This window comes from Rattus norvegicus, chromosome 1 (genome assembly GCF_021556685.1).
Source record: "Rattus norvegicus strain SHRSP/BbbUtx chromosome 1, alternate assembly SHRSP_T2T, whole genome shotgun sequence".
Classification (NCBI taxonomy): Eukaryota; Metazoa; Chordata; class Mammalia; order Rodentia; family Muridae; genus Rattus; species Rattus norvegicus.
In genome coordinates, this window is record NC_141534.1 from 152241609 (window position 1) to 152259895 (window position 18287).

General features: G+C 34.5%; 1 protein-coding gene across 2 annotated transcripts in view; it reads right to left on the reverse strand.

The window, feature by feature from the left end:
• Vom2r42l1 (vomeronasal 2 receptor, 42 like 1) overlaps window positions 1-18072 on the reverse strand; it is a 48885-nt gene extending 30813 nt beyond the window's left edge. The window contains exons 1-2 of one of the 2 annotated variants that reach the window (XM_087610143.1): window positions 17873-18072; window positions 997-1224 (exon numbers count right to left, since the gene is read on the reverse strand). Coding sequence is in view for 1 of the 2 variants with exons in the window: in XM_087610142.1 (XP_087466268.1) it covers window positions 945-1224; window positions 17873-18069 (477 nt within the window). In the remaining variant the exon portion in view is untranslated. Of the gene's footprint in view, window positions 1-944; window positions 1225-17872 lie in introns of both variants that reach the window. The other variant, XM_087610142.1, reaches the window with a different exon arrangement.
• Window positions 18073-18287: the final 215 nt, after the last annotated feature.

Genomic DNA, 18287 nt, shown 5'->3' on the forward strand with positions numbered 1-18287 from the left:
TAAAAATAACAAAGTGATAGTCTAAAAAAAGTGTGATAAACAGAACTTGGGAATGTTAGAAACTGTACCATTATGATAATTGTACATAATTCCTTAAGTTTTATAGAGTACAGAAAAGGCTAAGTCTGATAGTGAAGCACATCAAATTTCTATTGCACTTAAGTCCAATTCATGCTAAAGAAATGGCATGTGCCTCTAAATGTTTGTGTATTTGTGCTTTTAATTCTATGCATCAAAATAGAAAAATTCATTTGCTTACTCTCAACTAGCCTCAGGATAAGAAAGTTAAAAGTGTAGAGGAATTTTAATCCAGCAACATGTTTACACTTAAGGGATGAAATCTGAAGACTTGTAGTCCTATAATATCCTGCTGGGATATATCTATTCCTTGGAAAGCAGGAGACAGAGGTAAGCAGATCACTTAGTTCAAGGTCAGTCTAGTATAAAGAAATTTTCTAGTATAGGAAAGTTTAGGTACAGGTGTGATAGTACACAACTTTAATCCCAGAACTCAGGAGACAGAGGAATGCATATTTCTGAGTTCTAGTAAGTCAATTGCATTCAATTCAGTAGAGTTAAGCCAGTCTTTTGAGACTCAATGCAAAGAATGCAGTGCAATGGAGTTATTTTGTGAGTTTATGTAGTTCTATGTGTGTCAGTAGAGGCAACTGCAGTCAAAATATTATGGAGACAGAAGATTAAAACAAATTGACAGTGATAGTTCAAGCAAAGGAAATCAGTGAGAAGCTGAGAAAAGCCATATACAATCAGTGACTTTAGGTAAGAGTTTGAGTCAGAATAGTTGAATTGATCCACCTAGGCAGGGTCAGAATGAACTTGAAAATATGAGCCTATTAAGTGGTAATTAGATCAGGCAAATAAATATTATTTTTACAAAAAGAAAATAATCAATGCTTCATTAACATCAGCTTCTTCAAACTTACCTCTGGCCTCTTAGAAATGTATAGGAGTGGCCCAACTATGACAGATGGTAACCACATTGGTCCTGTAAGTACAATTAAATATCTTCTCTGATTTTTACAGTAGTAGTTAGGAAGATATTCTTCTCTTTTAGAAGATAAGCTGTTTATTCTCCAATCATCCAGCAGACTACATTCAATTTTAACTAGCAGTGAAATGTTAGGTAGAATATGGGGGTTCATGTTTATTTCTTCAAGGGCAAAATAAAGAGTCAAAATCAAATGGATATTCTTAGTTGTCAACCTGAAAGCAGAAGGAAAGGATGGATGATTATAGAATAGACTCAGCATAATATTAAATAACATTAATATTGTTTATGTATTCAATGCTTGCTTGCTTGAACTAATGCTATAGTGATACAAGCATTGTTACTGTGATGTATTAGAATATCATTTCTCTGTAATTATGTAAGGATTTTAAAAACCTGTTTTAGTAGATTATTATTCAAGTGAGATTCTGTAATTTTGTACTTTTATACAATTTTATTAACATATCTGTTAGCATGGTAGGAAGCATGTCCCCAAAGACAGTGAATGTGCTCATTCCTTTACTTTGGAACTGTAACACTTACCATATGTAAAAAATGCAGGGCTATAAATCTGCTACCTAAACTATGATATTTCTTTTACTCAGAAGCAGGACTGACCAAAACATGGTTTATTTATGGGTAAATTAAATAGATAGACAAATATGTCTACCTTTGTCACTAGCTAAGAAAATTCTTTTGGGTTTAGGCAAATAGCTTTGTTATTTTTAGTCTTTCTATTATATGTAGATTTTTTCTCTTCTTATTCTAGTTGATATTTTCACTGTCTGGTGGTATGCTATTGATAATAACAATAACATTTTCTATAAGTAGTGAGCTTATGTATCTTCCCATGAATCTCTACATTTATAATGATGTATTTTGCCTTTATTCAATCGTATGAACACAGATTTGGCTGTGGTTATTGTTGCTTTCTTTTGATAAATAAAGGTATGTTTCTTCTTTAGTCACTCAACTCTAATGTGTACATTTTAATCCTATACATTATAACATGATATACATCATTTGATATAAATTTCTTAATCATTTTCACAGTCATGTCTAATAATGTGTATCACTTTATTGATTTTTGTAATGTTCCAGTTTTTCATTTATCTTCTGTAATATTTTTATTGCTTTGTAAGAATGTTATACAATAAAATATATTACCCCACTTTGTAGATGGATGGCTAATATCAAAATGAAAAGAAAATACATATGCTTTATAATTTTGTGATCCTCATGTTTGACTAAAAGGATTTTTGGAGTATTTTATTTCTTAAACATTTCTGTCTTAGTAATAAATTCTCAAACCTGAAATGTTTTCTAGTGCCTTTCCATATTATATTGAATGTTATTGATGTATGTTTTCTTCAATATTATATTTGAATTCTTTTATTTACCCAATGATATTACTTTTTCATGATATTAACATCTTAAATTTCATAGATCTTTGTCTTCCAAGTATAGTTTTAGAATTTGAACTTGTTTTACTTATGAAGTCAAACCATCAGCTTCTGTGAACTTATATTTATTTCTTTAGTGTTTAAAGTTTTGATATCAAATCTTTTCAAAGTACTTTACATATTCAACCAAACTAGAAAGTCTGGATGAAATGGACAATTTTCTAGACAACTACCAGGTACCATAGTGAAATCAGAATCAGATAAATCATCTAAGCAGTCCCATAACTCCTAAAGAAATATAAACAGTTATTAAAAGTCTCCCATTCAATAAAAGACCAGGACCATATGGGTTTAGTGGAGAAGTCTATCAGATTTTAGGAAGACGTTATACTAATACTGTCCAAACTATTCCACAAAATAGGAACAGAAGGTACCTTACCCAATTCCTTCTATGAAGTCACAAATACACTTATACCTCAGTCAAAAAATGCTCAAGAAAAAAAGAAATTCAGAGCAATTTCCCTTATGAATATCAATGTAAAAATACTCAATAAAATTCTTGCAAACTGAGTCCAAGAACCCAGTAAAACAATCATCCATCATGATAAAGTATGCTTCATCCTAGGGATGAAGGGATGATTTCAAAATATATACATCTATAAATGTAATCTACTATATAAACACAGTCAAAGGAAAAAAACACATAAACATCTCATTAGATGGGAAGATGGTGAGAAGTCATTTGACAAAATTCAACACTGCTTCATATTAAAAGACTTGGAAAATTCAGGAACTCAAGGCCCATATCAAAACATAGCAAAAGCAATATACAGCAAACCAGTAGCTAACATCAAACTAAATGGAGAGAAACTTAAAGCAATCCCACTAAAATCAGGGGCTAGACAAGGCTGACAACTCTCTCCCTATGTATTCAATATAGTACTTGAAGACCTAACCAGTGCAATCAGACAACAAAAGGAGGTCCAAGGGATACAAATTGGAAAAAAAAGAAGTCAAAACATCACTATTTGCAGATGATGTGATGATATACTTAATTAACCACAAAAGTTCAACCATTGAAATACTAAGCCTGAAAAACAACTTCAGCAAAGTGGTTGGATATAAAAGAAACTCAAATAGATCAGTAGTCTTCCTCTACTTCCTCTAAATATGCTGAGAAAGAAAGTAGGGTAACGACACCCATCACAGTAGTCACAAATAACATAAAATACCTTGGTAGGGCTCTAACCAAGCAAGTGAGAGAACTGTATGACAAGAACTTCAAATATCTGAAGAAAGAAGGTGAAGACCTCAGAAGAAGAAAAGATCTCCCATGTTCATGCATTGGCAGGATTAATATTGTAAAAAATGGCCTTTTTGCCAAAAGCAATCTACAGATTCCATGCAATCCCCATCAAAATTTCGACTCAATTTTTCATAGAGTTAGAAAGAGCAATTTGCTAATCTATTTGGAATAACAAAAAAACCCAGGATAGTAAAAACTATTGTCAACAATAAAATAACTTCTGGAGAAATCACTGTCTCTGACCTCAAGCTGTATTACAGAGCAGTAGTGATAAATACTGTATGGTGTTGGTACAGAGACAGAGAGGTAGATCAGTGGAATAGAATTGACAAAGAAATGAACCCACAAAATTAAGGTCAGTTGATCTTTGACAATGGAGCTAAAACCATCCAGTGGAAAAAAAGATAGCATTTTCAACCAATGATGCTGGTTCAACTGGAGGTCAGCATGTAGAAGAATGCAAATTGTTCCATTGGTTCCATTCTTCTCACCTAGTGAAAAACTCAAGTCCAAGTGGATCAATGACCTCCACATAAAACCAGATACAACCAAACTAATAGAAGAAAGAATTGCGAAGAACCTCGAACACATGGAGACTGTGGAAAAATTCCTGAACAGATCATCAATGGCTTATGCTCTAAGATCAAGAATTGACAAATAGGGGCGCTTGCCTAGGAAGCGCAAGGCCCTGGGTTCAGTCCCCAGCTCTGAAAAAAAAAAAAAGAAGAATTGACAAATAGGGCCTCATAATAATGTAAAATTCTGCAAGGCCAAATATACTGTTATTAGGACAAAATGGCAACTAACACATTAGGAAAACTTCTTTAACAATTCTACATCAGAGAGAGGGCTAATATTTTATATATACAAAGATTTCAAGAATGTAAACACCAGAGGAAAAAATAAACCTATTAAGTTGGGTACAGTGGGGTTGGGTTTTTAACTCAGTGGTAGAGCGCTTGCCTAGTAAGCATAAAGCCCTGGGTTCGGTCCTTAGCTCCGAAAAAAAAAATGGGTACAGAGCTAAACAAAGATTTCTCAGCTGAGGAATTTTGAATGACTAAGAAGTATTTAAAGGAATATTCAATATCCTTACTCATGAGGGAAATGCAAATCAAAATGAGACTGAGATTCTAACATGCAGCAGTCAGAATGGCTAAGATCAAAACCGCCAGTGACAACAGATGCTGGTGATGATGTGGAGGTAGAGGAACATTACTCAATTTTTGGTGTGACTGCACACTTGTACAACAACTTTGGAAATCATTCTGCAGGTTCTTCAGAAAATTGGTCATAGTACTACCTGAGGACCCAGCTGTACCACTCCTAGATATATACCCCAAAATGCTCAAACATATAACAAGACCTGCTCCACTATTTTCATAGCAGTCTTATTCATAATAGCCCTAAGGTGGAAAGAACCCAGATGTCCTTCCAAAGAAGAATGGATACAGAAAATGTGGTACCTTTACACAATGGAATACTACTCAGATTTTGAAAGCAATGACTTTATGAAATTCATTGGGAAATGGATTGAACTAGAAAACATTTTCCTGAGTGAGGTAAACCAATCACAAACACACACACACGCACACACACACACACACACACACACACACAGAGAGAGAGAGAGAGAGAGAGAGAGAGAGAGAGAGAGAGAGTATGTACTCACTGATAAGTGGATATTAACCCTAGAGCTTGGATTACCCAAGATACAATCCACAGACCAAATGAAGATCAAGAAGGATGACTAAGTCCAGATACTTCAGTCCTTCTTAAAAGAGAGAGCAAAAATATTCATAGAAGAAGCTATGGAGACAAATTTCAGAGCAAAGACAGAAGGAATGCCCATTCAGAACCTGGAACCTGTCTCACTTGGAGACATTGCATATATATATATATATATATATATATATATATATATATATATATATATATATATATATATATATATATATATATATCCACCAAACCTAGACAATATTGATGAAGTCATGAAACGCATATTGACAGGACCCTGATATAGCTGTCTCCTGAGAGGCTTAGCCAGATTATGACGAAAACAGAGTGAAACACTAGCAGCAAACCTTTGAACTGTGAATGGAGTCCCCATTGGAGGAGTTACAGAAAGGACTGAAGGAGCTAAAGGGCTTCCAACCCCATAAGAACAACAATACCAACCAACCAGAGCTCCCAGGGACTAAACCACTACCCAAAGAGTACAAATGGAAAGACCCATGGCTACAGCTGCATATGTAGCAGATGTTGCCCTTGCTGGTCTCTATTGGGAAGAGAATCCCTTGGTCCTCCTAAGGCTTGATGCCCAGTGTAGGGGAATGCCAGAGCAGGGAGTAAAGAAGGAGTGAGTGGTTGGAAACAGGAACCTCCCCATAGAATAAGGGGTCTGGGAGTTGGGATAAGTTTTTTATGGATGGGAAACTGAATAGCATTTGAAATGTAAATAAAAATATCTAATTAAAAATTTTAAAAAAATTTGGTGACATAACTAATCTTTTCACAATTCCTTATTTGTTTGAGGACCATTTACTCACTAGTTCTGGTGTTTGAACTATGGCTAATGGTGTTTAGCTGGAGATTATCTCTTTAACATATCACATATTTTTTTCTGCTCCCAAACATGAAAATGGCATGGTATTTTAAATCTTGCATTCACTGTTAATTTTTAGTCCCAAATTTTGGGGTCATCATTTGTTTATAATCTTATGAAAATCCTAAGTTTTTAGGATAAATATAGCTCATTATTAATAGTGACAATCCTAGTTTCTTATTTTCTTGCATTATCTGTATTTCTTTTAGATTTTTTTTGGCTTCATTTTATTTAATTTGCTCTGCTCTGAAAATACAGTATGTGTGAATAGCAGAAATATGTAGACTCAAATATCCCTCTCTATAAAAATTGATGAATATTTGTAAATGATAAGTGCTAGGTGTCAGTTTTCTAGAAGGACATGGTTTCTAGTGGAAAAATTACAACTTTGAGGTTCCATAGGCAAAATAATGTCAGCAGCATGAATTACACTAAATGGGTGTTTTCAGGAGGAAAGTAAGTACTGTGAAAACAGAATATAAAAAAAATTTGTCCCTGATAACACTTTGTACTATATGGGAGAGAGTGATTTTCAAAAGCATTCATATAATCTTTTATATATAAAATAAAAATATCTTCAATCAAAATATAGGATGCACACTATGAATTATTTAATATTCATATAAGATACAGATATTGCCAAAATGAAACGAAATTCTATCATTCAATTTACAAGTATTCTGAGACTCTGAGATCATTAAATAAAACTATATATAGTGAAAGAAATCTCTCCTGCTTCCATCTATCAACAAATTACATGTTCTTGCTGTTTTGGTATTTTTGTCTTCCAGGATAATTTGAGAATTGATTTTCTTATGTCTTTCAATAATTGTATTGGGATTTTGAACATGATTGCAATGAATCTGTAGATTGCCTTTCGGAGGATGGCCATTTTTACTATGTTAAGTCTGCCAGTCCGTGAGCCTAGGTGATCTCTCCATTTTTTGAGATCTTCTTGGATTTCTTTCTTGAGAGACTTGAAGTTATTGTCATACAGATCTTTTACTTGCTTGGTTAGAGTTATCCCAAAATATTTTATATTATCTATGGCTATTATGAAGAGAGTTGTTTCCCTACTTTCTTTCTCAGCCTGTTTATCATTTGTATAAAAGAAGACTAATGATTTGAGTTAATTTTGTGTCTGTCCACTTTACTGAAGTTGTTTATCAGTTGGAAAAGTTCTCAGCTTGAAATTTTGGGGCCGCTTATGTATACTATACTATCATCTGTAAATAGTCATACCTTTATCTCATCTTTCCCAATTTGTATCCCCTTGGTCTTTTTGTTCTTGTTGTTGTTGTCTTGTTGTTCTAGCACTTTGAGTACTATCCTGAATAGATATGGAACTGTGGGCATCTGTGTCCTGTCTACGATATTAGTGGGATTGCGTCAAGTATCTCCCCATTTAATTTGTTATTGGCTGTTGGTTTGAAATAAATTGCTTTTATTATTTTGAGTTTTGAGCCTTGATTTCCAGATCTCTACAATATCTTTAACATGAGGGGATGCTGTATTTGGTCAAATGGCTTTTCTACATCTAAGGAGATGATCATGTAATTTTTTTTTCTTTGAATTTGATTATATGATGGATTACATTAATGGATTTTAATATATTGAACTAATCATGAAGCCATGGGATGAAGCCTACAAGATCACAGTGATTAATGGTTTTGATACTTTTTCTATTAGGTTGCAAGAATTTTTGGGTATTTTTGCATTAACAGTAATAAAGCAAAATTGATCTGAAATTCTCTTTTTTTGGGGGGTTGGGTCTTTGTGTGGTCTAGGTATCTGAGAAATTTGACTTCATAGAAAGAATTAGGTATTGTTCCTTCTGTTTTTATTTTATGAAATATTTTGAAGAATATTGGTATTAGATCTTCTTTGGAGGTCTGGTAGAATTCTACTGGAAAGCAATCTTATCCTGGGCTTTTGTTGGGTGGAATTTTTTAAATGACTTCTTCTATTTCCTTATGGGATATGCACCTGTTTAGATAGTTTATGTTTCATTAACCTGGCTATTGGTGAGAGTGGGGTGTTGAAAGATTCCACTATTATTGTGTAGGGTTCAATACATGTTTTGAGCTTTAGTAAACTTTCTTTTATAATTATGGATGCCCTTGCATTTGGAGCATAATATTCAGAATTCAGACATTCTATTATTGCTTTTCCTTTTGAATAATATGAAGTGTCCTCTGCACCCAAATCCCGTGGGAGGAAGAGCTAAACCTTCAGAGAGTCAGACACACCTGGGAAACAAGAGGAGTCTACACGCAGCCCACATCTGACTCCGGAGGAAACACCAAAAGCCATCTGGAACCCTGGTGCACTGAAGCTCCCGGAAAGATCTTCCTGGTTGCTGTCGCTGCGGAGAGCTCATTCATAAGCAACACCCCACGAACAAACTTGAGGCTCTGGATCACATGTAAGACCAACTTTTCTGCTGCAAGAGACCTGACTGGTGGCCTTGGGACACAGAGAGGCAAAATTGCTCTAGGACCGGACACTTCCGGTTTTTAGCCGGAGTCCCAATCTCGCGCTCCCTGCCTCCAGCTCCCAAAACCTGTGGGAGAGAGAGCTCACCGCCAAGACAGGTGGGCACTCCTGAGACTTTAGCGCGGAAGAGACCACCAACACTGCTCACCCCTGCCCACATCCCTGGCCCAAGAGGAAACTGTATATGTAAAATGAGTCGACAAACACAAAACTTCCACACAATATTTAGCAAATTCTAAATAATATAAAAGATGGCATTTATAATACTAACAAGTTTTTAACTTTGTACAAATGATCAAAATGTTTTAAATTAAATGTGACACACACACACACACACACACACACACACACACACACATACACAGACACAGTCATCACCAATGTCAAAATAACAGGAACTTACAGTCATTGGATATTAATATCCCTCAATATCACTGGACTCAAATCACCAATAAAACAATACAGATTATCAGACTGAATATATAAACAGGACCCATTATCCTGCTGCATACAATAAAACATACCTCAGATAAAAGATAGACACTACCTCAGAGTAAATGTTGTAAAATGGTATTCTGAGAAAATGGATGAAAGAAGCAAGCTGTGGTATCTAGTCTAGTATCTGATAAAATAGACTTTAAACCAAAATTAATCCAAATACTTGGGGAAAGGCAATTCACATACCAAGACGACATCTCAATTCTGAACATCTATATCCTAAATGCAACAAAACCAACATTCATAAAAGAAAAACTACTATAGGTCCTGCCACACAGTGAACATTACACAGTACTGAGTACTTCAGTACCCCACTCTCACTAATGGATATGTCATAGTCAATGTACAGGAACTAGTCAAACTCTGGGATAAAAATCAATCAATTATAAACAAGAAAACAATACAAATAATTAACAATAGCAAGAGCTGGTTCTTTGAAAACATTAAGAAATAGACAGACCATGAGCAAAACTACCCAAAAGCCAGAGAGAAAGCATTCAAAGTAACAAAGTCAGAAGTGAGAAGGGAGAGGTACAAAGGAAATTAAAAAAAAATTATTAGGTCTTACTTCCAAAGCTTATACTTAACAAAATTGGAAAATGTAAACAAAATGAATGATATTCTAGACAGATAACACCAAAATTAAATCAAAATCAAACAAACAACTTACACAATCCTATAGTCTGCAAACAAAATGTAAGCTGTAATTACAAGTCTCCCAATGAAAAGAATCACAGTGTCAGACAGATGGTTTCAGCACGGAATTCTACTGGACTTTAAATGAAGGTTTAATACCAATACACATCAAGTTATTCGTCTACAAAATAGAAACTGAAGGAACACTGCCATATATATTCTATAAGGCCACAGTCATTCTGATACCTAAGCCACAAAAAGACTCAACAGAGAAAGAGATTTATTTATCACTTATGAACAACTATGAATAAACAAACAATAAAATTCTCACATACTAATTCTAAGAAAACATCAAAAACATCATTCATTATGATCAAATAGGCTTCATTATAGGGATATGGGACAGTTAAATGTAATCCACCACATAAACAAATTGAAAGATAAAAGAAATCAGATGATTATCTCATTAAATCCATCTAATTTTTTGATATCTCATTTTTGTTAAAAAATAAGTCATTCATTAAAAAAAAGTCTCTGGGAGACTATGGACAAAAGGCAAATTCCTAAACCTAAAAAAACAACAGAAAGCAAGAAAATGGCCAACATTAAGTTAGAGAGAAACTTAAAGCAATCTCACTAAAATCAGGGATGAGATAATTCTGCCCATTGTCTCCCTATCTATTCATTTTAGAAATTGAAATTCAAGCCTGAGCAATAAAACACCTAAAACAGATCAAGTGGATAGAAATTGGAAAAGAAGTCAAAGCATTACTATTTGGAGATGATATGAAAGTATACATAAGCAACCCCCAAATTCTACCAAATACCTCCTACCTGTGGATAAACACATTCACCAAAGTGGCAGAATACAAAATTAATTCAAACAAAGTGATATCCCTCCTTTATACAAATGATAAATGCAATGAGAAAGACATTAGGGAAGTGACACCCTTCACAGTAGGAACAAATTTTATAAAGTATCAAGGTTTAACTGTAATCAAGAAAGTGAAACACCTGTATGAAAAGAATTATCAAGTCTCTGGAGAAATAAATTGAAGAAGATATTAGAACGTGGAAAAAACCTTCCATGTTAATATATTAGTAGAACTAACATAAGAAAAATGACCATCATACCAAAAGCAATGGACAGATTTCATGCAATTCTTACCAAAACTCCAAGACAGTCTTAAAGAAATTGAGAGAGCAACTTCATATGGAAAATGAAAAAAAAAAACCCAGACTAGAAAAAATAACACTGAACAAAAAAATTTCTAGAGGAATCAACATCCCTGATCTCAAGCTACACTACACAACAATAGTAATAAAAACTGTATGGTATTGGTATAGAAACAGACATGTTGATCAATGGAATATAATTGAAGACCTTGGAATAAAACCTCACACCTATGAACACTTAATTTTTTGACAAAGAAATCAAAAGTATAAAAAGAAAAAAACTTAATAGTTTTTTTAAAAGCAAATAGTGCTGGTCTAACTCTTGGTCAAAATGTAGAAAATACAAATAGAGCAATATTTAACATCCTGCACAAAGCTCAGTTTCAAGGACACCAACTTAAAATCAGATACACTGTGTCTAATAGAAGAGACATTTGTAAATAGTTGTGAACACATTGGAACAGGCCTCAATTTCTTGGAAAGAACACCAATGGTTCATACTTGAAGATCAACAGTTAATAAATAGAACCTCATGAAATGGAAAAGCTTCTGTAGGACAAGGGACACAGTCTATAGGTACAGATAACAGTCTACAGATTGGGAAAAAATCACTAATCCTATATTTGACAGAGGGTTAATACTCAAAATATATAAGGAACTCAAAAAGGTAGACTGCAACAAACTGAATAATTCAATTAAAAGTGTGGAACAGAGCTAAACAGGATACTCAACAGAGAAATATCAAATTGTTGAGAAACACTTAAAGAAATGTTCAAGTCCTTAGTCCTCAGGTTAGTGCAAATCAAAAGAACCCTGAGATCCCATCTTATACCAGTTGGAATACCTAAGAGCAAAAACTCAAATCTCATCTGATGCTAGCAAAGATTCAGAGAATGGTGAACACTCCTCCATTGTTGGTGGGTTTGCACACTTGTACAGCAATCTAGAATCTATCATAAAAAAGGAAATAGTTTTATATACTATCTATAATGCTCCAGGGCACATACCTCCAAAAATGCTCCACCTTTGAACAGGGACACATGCATCACCATATTCATAGGAGTTTTATTTGTAATATCTAAAAATTGGAAACTACCCAGATGTCCCTCTGCTGAAGAATGGATACCAAGAATGAAGTTCACATTCACAATTGAATATGAGCTATTAGAAACAAGAAATACATAAATTGTGCCAGGAAATGGACTGAACTAGAAAATATCAACCAGAATAAAACCCAGACCCTAAATTATGTGCATGTTATGAACTCATTGATAAATGGATAATAGCCATAAAGTGCAAGATATCCACCATACAATCTAGACCCAAAGAAGCTAAACATGACGGAAGTGCTATGAAAGAATGATTGAATCTCACTTAGATGGGTGAGTAAAATAGTCATACAATGCAGAAGACTAGAGACAACGGTTGAAAGATGAGATGGAGAGGGCAGAGGAGAGTCAGGATCAAGTGTGTGGAGAGACAGAGAAAAGGGCCAGAGAGCCAGGAGAAAAAATGGAAATCTGCAGCTGGCAGTGGTGGAGACTGGGGGAATCTCTAGGATGCGCCAGAGACCTGGGGTGTGGGAAGCTCCCAGGAGTCAATGCAGGTGACTTTAGCCTAGATGCAAATCAGTGGGGATATGGAACCCAAAGAGGTCACCTCCTGTAGCCAGGCAAAAACTCTAGTGGAGGGATAAGGACACCAACCCACTCAAAAAACTTTTGACTTAAAATTTATCCTGTTTACAGGAAATGCATGGACAAAGGCCGAACAGTGACAGAAGGAATTGCCAAGCAATAACAGGTTCAACATGAGACCCATCCCATGGGCAAGCACCAATATCTGTGTCTATATGAAACTCTGCTAAGGTTGAAGACAGGACCCTACTATATATATCCTCTGAGAGGCTTCACTCAACAGCTGACTGAAACAGATGCACATACCCACACTCTAAATTTGAGACTTTCTTGGAACATTTCAGGGAAGAATTACAGGCCCTATATTGGATATGAACTCCCAGGATGACCAACAGAGTTAACCCACATGGACCCTTGGGGATTCTCTGAAGCTTAGTCACCAACCAAAGAGCATTTACATGTTGGACCAAGGTCCTTGGCACATAGACAGATGTTCAGCATGGTGTTCATTTGAATACACCAACAACTGAAGAAAAAATATCTCAGAGCTGGTGCCTGTCTGAAATTTGTTCCCTAACAGGGCTAACTTCTCTAGCTTCAGTGTGAGGTGATGAATCTGATTTTGCAGAAACTTGATGTGCCAGGATTGGTGGAATGCCCAGGTGGTCCCAACCCTCTCTGAAGAGAAGAGAAAGGGGGGATGGAGAGAAGAATCTATGATGGAGGACCAGAAACTGCAGTGACTGGGATGTCAAATGAATGAATAGATGAATGAATTAATGAATTAATGAATTAATTAATGGAGAAAAATAGTTGAAAACTATATATAAAGTTGCTTTAATATCAATACTGTACAATTTTTATGTTCATTATCTTACAGTTTAGTCTTGCATTTATTCAAGAGACCCATCAATTGATGGAGTATTCTACAAGTTGGTGATAGGGAAACATTAAGATGTGAGGATATTGGTTTGTGTTCATAAAAGATTAACATATTTCTTTTGAGATCTTCTGTTTTGTCTCTGGATACTTGCTTTTCATTTCAATATCTCTACATTTGCTCTCACCACTGTGATACTATATGCCATGATATCCACAGTAAGATCAAGACTCTGATAGTTCTAGATCATTTCTCCTGAATTGTGAATAAAACAAAACTCTTTTCTTAAAACATAGACATTGCTTTTACTCTTTGCTCTTCACCATAACTAGATGGTACCTACTGCTGTGTACCTATTGCTAATTTCACCTACTCACTTTGAGTGTAGGATGTAGATAAATCAACCTTGATGATTCAGGAAAGATTTCCCTAATAACTAGCTTAAACAGTTCGAGAAGGTTGTCTGTAGGCATCTAGAAAGAAAGACAACAAAGTTCTTACCCAACACTGTGCTCAGCATATCAAAATATTGACCCGTCTGTTATGTGTCTTTTGGTCACATAGTGGTGGTATACACATGGGACTTTCCAAGCACCTTGCAATTTCTTGTTCCTGAAAGACACTGTAAATACGGCCAAATGTTCTTGACTGGGGAGATAGCCATTTTGCCAAGTGGTCATACTGTCAAATTGCTTTTTAAGCATTGATGCTTCTACAGCAGTTTGTATTGCTTACTGCTTTGGTCAGAAATGCTTCTTATTTCAGTTAGTAGTAGCTACTGTAGAAACTTATGGCTATTCAATGTATCTAAAATAAATAACACTGAGTGCTCAGTTGCAGGTGAGTCATCTGTATTAACTTATCCCTATGTGAAGTTCAGAAAATGGAGTATAAGGAGACAGAAAAATGCAATACCTAGGGAACAGGGAGTATATCTGTAAAATAAATACTAGCTTACACAAGTGATGTGACTGTTACATTTCATCCACTCACAACAGGCTCCTGCATGAAACTTATACAAGGTCAAGCAGAGGAAACTTCCATTGTTCAATGGGAAGGGACCTCACAGGCCTCATCTTTCGCAGAGTTGCTAATGGCCATTGGTGACTGTAGAGGGAGGGAGAGTCACTTCCCTGATTATGTGGCCACTGGTAGGTAGCCCATTCACAAGTGGATTGTTTTATATACTTGTCCATATGAGTAAGATTAATTGGACTTAGGAGTTACTGATTTAAAACACAAAGGAAAACATAAATTTGAGAAGGAGATGTCCTGGTAGGTAGTAGTTGTTGTAAGAGAGAGGTAGGAAGTACCATATTCATATAATTAAAATCTACTGCATATATGTGAAGTTTTTAAATATAAGTAGAAAATATTATTTTAAAATTTGTTTATTTGTTTTATTGTTTTAATTGTGATTTCAGAAAACTGTTATATATTTATAAATATATGAAATATTATAGATTAATATTTTAACTACTTGTTTTTATTTAGAGAGACATGTTTGAAAATAATTGGATTGCTAATTTATGTATATAATCATGTATATATTATGCATTCATAATCTATATAAATAAAATTAAATACTATAAAAATGTTAAAATTAAATAATTGGGCAGAATAGCTATTCATAATTCAAAATAATTTTCCATTAGTAGTACAAGCATACATCTGAAATAATGAATATATACATATATATGTATATTTCAACTAAATAATTTGTAATGTAGCTGTGTTTACAAAATCATAATTTACTCCACTGACTCCATAAATTATATCTTACTAAATTTGACAAAAGAACATATAGGTAATATGTGCTTCAATATTTTTTGTACAGTTTCAGTCTTGTTAACTTTTTTCCATGTTATTAACCATAATAGAAGAATCTGAATAGTTGTAAAGCATCATTCAAATGTGTTGGAAAAATATATGAACAGAGACAAATTGCAGGTATAGAAATATTCTTTTATGATAATTTATATTACAAGTGGATATTTGACAGAGGATTATATATAATAAGCTCAATTTTGAATAAATTTGTGATTTTCTTTGTAAAGTTTAGGAAATGATCAATACTATTACAGCAACTTTTGTAGTTCATGAGATCTATGCCTATATAACTCACTATTGGATAGACAAGTATTCTAACAATGCTTGAACACAGGGAAGATCACATCACTGATGTATGCTAATTCCTCAGCTGTGAGGAATTTCAAATATCCTTCCAGAATTTTTAAGATAGTTTTTGATTGTTACCTCAAATATTTCTAATATTTCTCTGTTATTTTGTTTTTCTGAAATATTTCTTTGCTTTTCCATTTTATCATGACCATTATTTTGTCTGTTTAATTAATGTCTGATGACATGTAGCATCACTTCTCATTTTTCATTATCTGTGAATACGTTTTATATCTCTAGACCAGATCACTGCAGTTTTTTTTCTTGTTTTCACTTCTTTAATGAAACTTTCTTGCATCTACTCCACAGTCCCAAACATCCTCTTTGCTATTAATTTTTATTTATCCATATGCTATAAATAATTAAAGTGAATTTGTTCAAAATTTTAAAACCTTACTGTGATTTTCCTCAGAGATGAAGCACTGTTTCACATTTGCAGTGTTCACTATCAAATATTTATAGTGATTTTTATGCACTTTCCTTTATGATGTACATGCAATGTCCCTACCATGCCATGGGAGGCATTGCTATGACTGCAAAAATAGATCTCAAAGCCAGTATACTTCATTAATAAAGAAAAATTATGGTAAAATATACCATATATATATGCAGATATAGAATGCATTGTGTATATATACTCACAATAAGCAAAAGCATTTTTGATAAATGAGAAACAAGGAATCAGCAGAGAGTCAATACATGGAAATTTAAAATTAATCGTAGTAAATATACCATATTTGTGATGTTATTACTTATTAATTCTCTTTCAAGTGCTGGTAAGTGTGATGTACAATACCATTTTTAAATAAAATGCAATATTAATAAGTTTATAGGCAAATGGATGGAACTAGAAAATATTATCCTGAGTGAGGGAACTCAATCCCCGCCCCGCAAAAAAATCTCACATAGTATGTACTCACTGATAAGTGGATATTAGCTTAAAAGCTCAGATTACCCAAAATAGAATCCACAGAACACATTAAGCTCAAGAATGACAACCAAAGTGCAGATGTTTCACTCCTTCTTAAAAGGGGGAACAAAAATATTCATAGAATAAGATAAGGAAAAAAATTGGAGCAGAGACTGAAGGAATGGCCAATCAGAGCTTACCCTGTCTGGGTATCCAGTCCATATACATATAGCCACTAAACCCAGACAATATTGCTGATGCCAGTTAGTACATGCTGACAGTAGCCTGATATAGCTGCCTCCTGAGAAGCTGAGCCAGAATGTAACAAATGCAGGGGAGAATGCTACCAGCCAATGGTTGAAGTGAGAAAGGGGTCCTAATTGGAGAAGTTGGAGAAAGGATTGAAGGAGCTGAAGGGGCTTGAAACCCCAAAAGATTAACAATACCAAATACCAGAGCTCTCAGGGACTAATCCACTACCCAAAGAATATACATGGACAGACCTATGCCTCCAGTTGCATATGTAGGTGATGATGGCCTTGTTGGGCACCAATAGGAGGAGAAACCCTTGGCCCTGCCAAAGCTGGACACACCAATGTAGGGGACTGTCAGGGTGGGGAGGCAGGAAGTGATGCAAGGTTGGGTGGGAGAATACATCCCAGAAGAAGGGGTAGGGTGTTGAGTTAGGGGGTTATGGAAAAGACAACATAAATAAAAAAGTATCCAATTAAGAAAAAGAAATGTGCACATAAAGCCAAAAGGAAATATTAATACTTTACTTCCCAAGAATTGCCATTCGACGCTGATGATTTTTGATCAGGGACATCACTTATGCAATGGCACTGCCCCTATTAAGTGTATGAATATACAAAATAGTAGGCAGTATATGTCATCTAGGCCCTTGCATTAAAAATATGCCTCCGAAATGATGGAACAGATACACTAAAAGCATGATAAATAGGGAGATCATCAGGAATAAAACAAAATAAATCTTAGTTATGTCTTAGATAGTGAGGGAGAGCAAATAAGAGAGAAAACATGGAGTATGGCGTATTAAGATCTGGCAAAGTATTTCCATACTATGTATTATTTGCATTGCTATACAGCTAAAGACAAATATATTAAACACTCTTACCGCTTGTCTAGATCCCCACTGAACTGTTCATTCTTTACATGTCCAAATTTTGTATAAATAAAAAAAAAGCAATCAATATCTTTGTCTCCATCCCAAAATTTCTTGGTTTTTAATCTCCAAAAACAATGGTTGTCAATTTGACTGCACAAAAGAAAAGAAAGCTCCAGGACAAGAAGTGCAAACAGAAAAGTGAACATCTTTGTAATTTCACCAAGAAAAAATAATTTGTAAACATGCAGCAAAGCAAGTTACACAGGAAAGCACCTGCCAGATAAGCAAATACATATATCTGCCTATTTTTACTATTGTAGTCACTAACCACTGCATTTATTTGAATTCTTTTCTTCTTAGCTTGCTCTCTGGAGAACTCATCAGCATTCTCAGGCCTTGGCCTCTGCATCTGTGTTCTTATGCC